This window comes from Orycteropus afer, unplaced genomic scaffold (genome assembly GCF_000298275.1).
Source record: "Orycteropus afer afer isolate SDZICR_OR568_19922 unplaced genomic scaffold, OryAfe1.0 scaffold00272, whole genome shotgun sequence".
In the NCBI taxonomy this organism is placed as follows: domain Eukaryota; kingdom Metazoa; phylum Chordata; class Mammalia; order Tubulidentata; family Orycteropodidae; genus Orycteropus; species Orycteropus afer.
In genome coordinates, this window is record NW_006921859.1 from 2,459,738 (window position 1) to 2,468,351 (window position 8,614).

The 8,614-nt window shown below is 39.4% G+C and overlaps 1 protein-coding gene across 1 annotated transcript in view; it reads left to right on the top strand.

Moving 5' to 3' along the window:
* The window catches only part of CSMD2 (CUB and Sushi multiple domains 2), a 972,087-nt gene that overhangs the window by 870,879 nt on the left and 92,594 nt on the right, over window positions 1–8,614 (top strand). The window contains exons 45-46 of the mRNA XM_007950414.1: window positions 7,220–7,300; window positions 8,234–8,347. Coding sequence (XP_007948605.1) covers window positions 7,220–7,300; window positions 8,234–8,347 — 195 coding nt within the window. The remainder of the gene's footprint in view (window positions 1–7,219; window positions 7,301–8,233; window positions 8,348–8,614) is intronic.

The window sequence follows — 8,614 nt, forward strand, 5'->3', positions numbered from 1 at the left end:
AAGAGCAGCCAAGGGTGATTCAGGCTCTTCTTTGTGGTTTTTTATCGTCGATCCATTGGTGGAAAAGGAGGTGGTGGCTCTTGCCCAGTAAGTGAAGTTGCAGGAGGTGTGGGTGTAGTGGTATCTTATAGGGACTCTTGCTGTCTCCCGCTCAGACAAAAATTACAATTGAATAGCCATCAAAAGACTAAAGCACACGGACAAAAAATACATCATGTAATCACACAGGAACAGTAACCAAAAAAAGAAAAAAGGGAGAAAAGAAGAAAAAGAAAAACAAGGAAACCTGCAATATCTGGGGATAGAGCACTAAAAGAAAAAAGGTAGAGAAGGAGAATAATGAAGACAAAAATGGGAAAAATGCAAAAAGAAAAAAAAAAGGAATGGGGTTAACCACGAGAAAAAAAAAGGGGGAAAAGAAAGAAGAATTTAAATTAAAAAAAATTATCCAGGAACAGGCAAAAAGAAATTTTTAAAAAGGTGTAAACTAGGACCTGGGAGGGAAAGAATAGTAAAAAGGACAAAAGTATTAATAATATTAGTAGTTTTAAATCAGACAAATACAAGCAAACTAAACACCAGAAAAAAGGGAAAAGAAAAAGAAAAAAATCGGTGGAGGACAGGCTCCATCTGAGCACACAGACTGGGATGGAGTTCCTGCGGGCCCAGAAGGTGGGTGGAACTGGGGGGTGGCCGCACCTCCGTTCACCAAGTGGGTGTGGGGTTTAAGAGTAACAAGAGGAATGTTGCACCTTTTCAGTCGTGCAGGTCCGGAGTGTCCTTGGGGTTACTGTAAAGCAGAACCTCTTCTTCAGGTCCTAGAATCTCAGAGAGCACTGTCTCTTTAAATATCCAAAATGGTCAAGCTGCTTGTAAATATTCAAAATGGTGATGCCCTCGGACAGGCACAAGTCCACAGCTCAGCCCATCTTCCTCTTCACTGATGTTTCCCCTTTTATTCCACAGCCACCAGAGCAATCCTCCGTGCAGTCCCTGGCAAGCAGGGCTGATTTTTAGGTTAATTCTTAGGTCCTACCACCACTCAGGAATCTCCAGGCTGTCTGTGCCATCAGGATCACTGCCAGACTGCAGGTCCGTATGTCTCTTTTTTTGCTATTTTCACGCAAATTCTTCTGCTAGTTGAGGTTTAGTCCACTTCTATATCCTTCCCTTCAAGGCTCAGGGGTCCAAGATTATCTTCTGTGTCTGTGTTAATTGGTTTCCATTTTCTTTGTTGAAGAGTGTCTGTGCAGACTTTCTGCCTATTCTGCCATCTTGGAATTGATCCAGATTTTTTTCTTTATATTGAGAGGTAATACATACTGAAGGCTGTAGTCTTTGATCATCATCAGTAAGTGTTTCAAGTCCTCTTTGCTTTCAGCAAGCAAGGTTGTGTCATATGCATATTGCAGGTTGCTAATGAGTCTTCCTAAGGCACTTGACTGCTAACCAGAAGGCTGGCGGTTCAAACCCACCAGCCACTCCTCAGAAGGAAGACTGGGCAATCTACTTCTGTAGTGATACTGCCTCAACAACCCAAGGAGGGGTCGCTATGAGTCGGGGCCGACTCCATGGCAGATAACACCACCAACAACGAGTCTTCCTCCAGTCCTGAGGCCACATTCTTCTTCATATAGTCCACCTTCTCAGTTTATTTGCTCAGCATACAAATTGAATAAAGATGGTGAAAGGATACAACACTGATGTACACCTTTCCTGATTTTAAACTACATAGTATCCCCTTGTTCTTTTCAAACAACTGCCATTTGGTCTGTGTACAGTTCCTCATGAGTGCAATTAAGTGTTCTGGAATTCCCATTCTTCATGGTGTTATTCATAGTTTGTTGTGATCCGCAAAGTTGAATGCCTTTGTATAGTCAATAAAACACAAGTCAACATCTTTCTGGTATTCTCTGCTTTCAGCCAATATTTATCTTACATTGGCAATGATATTTCACATTCTCTTCTGAGTCTGGATTGCATTTCTGGCAATTTCCTGTCTATGTTTTGTTGAAACTGTTTTTGAATTATCTTCAGCAAAATTTTACTTGCATTTAGTATTAATGATATTGTTCAATAATTTATTAATTCTTTTGGATCATCTTTGTTTGGAATAGGCGTAAATATAGATCTCTTCCAATCAGTTGGCCAGGTAGCTATCTTCCATATTTCTTGGCTTAGAGAAGTGAGTGCTTCCAGCATTGCGTCTGTTTGTTGAAACATCTCAGTTGGTATTCCTTCAATTCCTTGAGCCTTGTTTTTCACTCAGTGCCTTAGCGCAGCTTAGACATCTTCCTTCAATATCATCAGTTCAAGTTGAACATACAAAGAAAGAGATAGTAAGGAAAGTGTCTTAGTTATCTAGTACTACTATCACAGAAATACCACAAGTGAATGACTTTAATAAACAAATTCATTTTCTCACAGATTGGGAGGCTAGATGTCAGACATCAAGGTGCCAGGTCTAGGAGAAGGCTTTCTCTCTGTCTTGGCTCTAAAGGAAGGTCCTTATCTCTTCTGAGCTTCTGCTCCTGTGTGATCTTCCTGTACCTTGCATCTCTCTTCCCCAATTTCTATTCTGCTTGCTTTTTTAATCTCTTTTATATCTCAAGATACACCCTATCTTATCTGCCTCATTAACATAACAAAGACAACCCATGCTCTAATGAGATTATGACCACAGGCATAGAGATTAGGATTTACAACACATATATCTTGGTTTATATTTTGGGGGGACATAATTCAATGCATAACAAAAGGGTACAATGAAACAGAGCAACCAGAATAGAAATATTGAGAAGTTCAAGCATTGTGAAGAATATAATCGATGTCACTGAACAACTTGTGTAGAAATTGTTAAAAGCAAATCTAAACTACTGTGTAAACCTTCACTGAGAACACAATAAAATATTATGTGTGTGTGTGTGCATGTGTGCGCAATGTACAATTGCACACAATGGCTATTGAAAAGCTTACTGATGCTTAACATAAAGCAATGATCCCCATGCACAAGTTAATCAGACTTAAACCATATCAATACCTCTTCCCTATGAGGAGCCAGAGAGTGAAGGACAAAATTAAATGGAGTAGTTTTTAGTGAACGCCACCCTTAGCATTCTTTAGCTATAACATGACAGATACTGTGTGAAGCCATCAATGTAATAAAAGTGTGTGTGTGCTGGGAGGAGGGTCTATGAAAGACAGAGGATACATACCAAAATGTTGACAATGGTTTTGTCTAGGTGGTGGAGTTTCAGGAATTTTGTTGTGTTGCTTTTCAGTTTTTCATAGCTTTCAGCATTGAGCATAATTTTGTAATTTTTAAAAAGTAACTTTAAAAGATGGAATGGGAAATCATCCCAATGAAAATAGTAGCCATATAAAATATAAATATAAAATACTCAGGCTACATTTAAGTAGAGACTTCTTTTTATTGATATTTTCTAGAAAAGTTAAGTATGTCTTAGATGTTTTAAAGATTACCATGAGGCTGAGAATGGAAGATATGTACACACACACACATATAAAATTAAAAAGCATTGTTTGGTTAACTAAAAGTTTAATGCTTCTACAAATAATAAAATGCCATGAACTAAAAAATACATGTAACAAGCAAAGATTAATCTTGAGTATTCAAAGAATACGCTGCTGGTAGGACTGTAAAATGGTACAGCCACTATGGGAAACAGCTTGATGCTTCCTAAAAAACTTTAAGCAGAAGTACCATACAATCCAGCAATCCTACTACTAATCAAATATCCTAGAGAAATAAGAGCTGTGATATGAATAGATATATGCACAACTAGGTTCATCACAGCATTCACAGTAACAAAAAGATGGAAACAACCTAAGAGTCATCAGCAAGTGAATGGATAAACGAACTATGGTACATAACACACAATGGAATACTATGCAACATTAAAGAAAAATGATGAATCTGTGAATCACCTCATAACATAAATGAACCTGGAGGACGTTATGCTGAGTGAAATAAGTCACTCACAAAAGGATGAATATTTTATGAGACCACTATTATAAAAAGTCAAGAAAAGGTTTTTACACAGGAGGAAACATTCTTTAATGGTTACCAGGGATGGGAAGTGTTTGGAGGCAAAATCATGTTAACTTGGGTGAAGGGAAAGGCAATATACAATAAGGGAGAGGTCGGCACAACATGATCAAGGCAAAGAAAGACACTGGGAGCTGCACAAGATAAAAAGACAACAAAGGTAAATACTATTACATACACAACCCTACAAACAATAACAATACAATAATCTACCTTGTAATAACAAGCAATAATCTACAATAGACATGCAAGCTAAACAGATGTGAGAAGGCTAATGGGAATATACCCCTGAGTATATATAGATATGGAAGAGGCTATTTCCACATACATGTTTGTTTGTGCTCCATGGTTATAGTAGAGCATACAGGGGACAAAGTTCTGAAAACTTCTTGGCCATAACCAAACACCTTAAGAGAATGAGCCACTGGGTTTTGGAACTTAGATCCACAGTCTCAGAGGACATCTAGGTCAATTGGCATAACAGTCCATGACGACAGTGCTCTACATCCTACTTTGGTGAGTAGCAACTGGGGTCTTAAAAGTTTGTGAGTATCCATCTAAGAATAAAGTCCTATTTGTTTAAGCCATCCCATTTGTGGTATATTCCTGTCAGAGCAGCACTAAGTAACCAGAACAGCTGCTGACTCAGAGATACCACACTATGATGTTCTGGGAACCATACTCTGGCACGTAGGCCCTGTCACAACCACATTTCCATCATGGCTTTTATATTTAGCCCTTGTTGTTGCCTAATGTTTTACAATGTCTCAAGCTGGGAAAGTTCCCGTGGTGAACTTAATGTTTACCATGTGGTATGCGAAGTGTATGTGCTACTGCACACACAGCCACTGATTTGTTGTTGTTAATTACCATCTCATGGCAATCATGTTGTTGTTGTTATGTGCCGTCGAGTAGGAAGGACCCAACTCATAGCAACCCCTCCTTGGGTTTCCAAGGTGGTATCACTACAAAAGTAGATTGCCCCATCTTCCTTCTGAGGAGTGGCTGGTGGGTTAGAACCACCAGCCTTCTGGTTAGCAGTCAAATGCCTTAGGCACTCTGCCACCAGCGCTCCTATGGCAGTCATAGTACAACTAAATGACACATTGCCTAGCCCTGTGCCATCTTCACCATCGATCACTGGCATGCTTGAGCCCATTGTTGCTACTGACTGTGTGTTTTGAATGCCTTCCAAACTGAAGGCTCATCTTCCAGCACTACCTTGGACAATGTTGTGTGGTGATCCCTAGGGGTTTTGTTGGCTAACTATTGGAAGGAGATCATTGGGCTTTCTTCCTAGTCTATTACAGTCTAGAAGCTCCACTGAAACCTGTCCACTTGGGTGACTCTGCTCATATTTGACATGCTGGTGGCATAGCTTCCAGCATCACAGCAACATGAAAAGTACCATAGTAGGACAAATGTACAGATGGGTGGTGGATTGGTTTGTTACAACCATATTAATTGTCTGGTGATCATGAAATGATGTTTTAAGTATTTCATTTCTAGCATAATGGTTTCTTGCAGAGAGAGACAGACAGATGGACACTATATCTATATATATATAAAACCAAAACCAAACTTACTGCCATCGAGTAGGATCTGACTCATACTGACCCCTCCTTGGGTTTCCGAGATGGTATCACTATGGAAGTAGATTGCTCAACCTTCCTTCCAAGGAGTAGCTGGTGGGTTTGTACCGCCAGCCTTCTGGTTAGCAGTCAAGTGCCTTAGGCACTACACCACTAGAGCACCTATATAAATATATGTAGTGTTTTAATTACTTATTGGGTTTTGGGTTGATATACAATGCATTATAATTTTTTCCTGTTTAAAATAATAGGAAATAGGCTCCAGTTAGCATGATTACATAGAACATTAGATTTCCAGAAAAGGATTACTGACATTCAGCAAGAGGTGCCTCTACTGTCAAAAGGACATGAACTTTAATCATTTCTAGTAAAAAAAAAAAAAGAAATTTATAAAGATGCACATGGCAGTTTTAATTTGCAAAACTTTGGAAAGCTAAATGGTTAACAGCAGACTATCTGTAAAATGAATTTACGATAAATCTGAATAACGAAATTCTATGTCATTTCAATTATATTTCTAGAGTAATTTAATTACATGGAAATATTTTTACAATTGTAAGTGCATAAGGATCAACATAAAGTATATTACATATGGTGCAAAGTCTGTAAGAAATATTTATATACACAGAACTCTAAGAACTTACAGTACAAGGTTAACAGTGATTATCTCTGAGTGGGCAATGTTTAATTTTTTTTCATTGTTCATTTAGAAATATTTTTCAGCTTTTGTTTAATTATAACATATTTGTAATTTTTTTAAAAAAAAGTTACTTTTGAAAACGGAGTTATTATTTGGAAATAATAACAATAACAGCAGTTAACACTTTCATAGTACTTAGCTATGTGCCAGGTAGCAAATGAAAGCTGAGTGCTGAGCCCACAGTGAACTCTGCCTGGTGACACCATCCCATGTCCAAGGACCGTCCAGCCTCAGCCCTGAGGAATGGATTCCAGTTTAGAAAATCCACTGAAGCCAAAAATGTTTGGCCAAAAAAAAAAGAAAAAAGTTTGGTCAAAGGTCAGAAGGCAAGCAAGCTGACCTCTTTGGGGTGTCAAGTAAGGCACAGACAGTATTTAGACACTGTGGAAGTGGGAAGAGTATGGGATTTGGGGGAAAATTTGGATTCAAATTCTTACTCAGCCACTTACTTCCTATGTGATCTTTCTGAATCTTGGCTTCCTCCTGAGTAAGGGCACCCGGCAGGGTGATGTGAGAATTAAAGGTGACAGGTGTGGATGTGCCTGACAAACAGTAGGTGCTCAATAAATGCTCCTTACCCTTCCCCTTCATGCTAGTGACCATCACTTCCTAGACTCTAGCTCCTTGTTAGTTTAAACGTGTGGTTCCTGGGTTTTGCATAAAACACAAACAAGACAAAAAAAGATAACAATGGATAAGCAAAATAATACTTGGCTTAACCTGTCCAGTGTACAGATAAATACTCATTCATATTTGTTGTGGGGATGAATGAGGGATAAGAACATGAAGAATTAAATTAAGTGTTCTTGTTATGCAGACGATGTGCTTGCATTGACTTGTCTCTTTTTATCTTTTCAGCTTATCCACTCACCAAATGTCCTCCTCCAACCATCCTCCCCAATGCCGAAGTTGTCACAGAGAATGAAGAATTCAATATAGGTAACAGAAAAAAAAAAAAAACAGTTGTCATAGGGTAGATCCCAGCTTATGGTGACCCCATGTGTATCAAAATAAGTACCACCTCCCAAACCAACCAGCACTACAAACTCAAGGCTGGTGAAGAGGGGCAGGCAGAGGTGGACACTGACCAGGGGGGCTCACCTCTTTATCCCATCCATGGGGAGAAGCAATAGGCCCAGTGTAAGAGAGTTGATATTCTGTCAACTTAAATTGCCATCCAAAATACACTCTTCTTTTTAGCCATTACCTAGGAAAGCAATTTTCTTTTGTGATTCCGGCCAATATATTTTGAGAAATAAATCCATGCAAAACAGTATAAAAAGTTTCTGGAATAGGCAAACATTCTTAGGCTCAGACAAGGCTAGCTATGAAGGAGGAGCAGCAGTTGTTTGGGTCATTTGACTGGAGTTGAGCTAGTTACTTAGGTCTCAACGGAACACAACCCGCCACTCATAGTCTTAGCAGGAAGTGTTCGAGGTACGAAGGATGTCTCATAGGCTCTGCCTGTCTTCTCCAGAGCATCCTCATGCTCAGGTACAGGTTTTCCAGTAATCAAGTTAAGCACCAGCTTACATGTGCTTCCTTAGTAATCTGTAGTGAACAGTTTCACATGGGTGGTGAAAACATGGGAAACTGTTCACTAAAGATTAGTAAGAAACCATAAGTTTACCTTGCTTACTGGATACCCTGCCTTTGTCAAGGATTGTAAATTTGAAAAGAGGCTTTGATTCTATAGGTAGGTACTATAGGATTGGGAGAGAGACAGATGCCAGCCACACCTAGACATAGAAACTGTGATGCGGTGAAAAAATGTGAAATTGTTCACTACTGATTAGTAAGTGTGCATAAGTAAGCCCTTGTATACCTTGCTTATTGGGCGATCCAACACTGCTACTGCTCTCTCTTTGACAGGTGACATCGTGCGCTACAGGTGCCTCCCTGGCTTTACCTTGGTGGGGAGTGAAATCCTGACTTGCAAACTTGGAACTTATCTGCAGTTTGAAGGCCCACCCCCATTATGTGAAGGTAATTGCACTGAGCCATGTTCTTATTAGACCTATTATTTACTCTTAGAGCCCTTTTTACTCCTCTTAACATACCCAGTTCTTAGCTTAGTCCCTGCCCCATAAAGTACAAGATCACTTGGTGCATGTTTGTTTGATGCAGGAGTGAGTGACCTCTGACTTGTTCTTAGGGCTGGGACTATAACTTGGTCACAGGAGCCACATTTATTTCTGCCCTACTTTTTCCTAACTTTGGTGCTACCTGGAAATTTTATAGTGGTGATTAGAA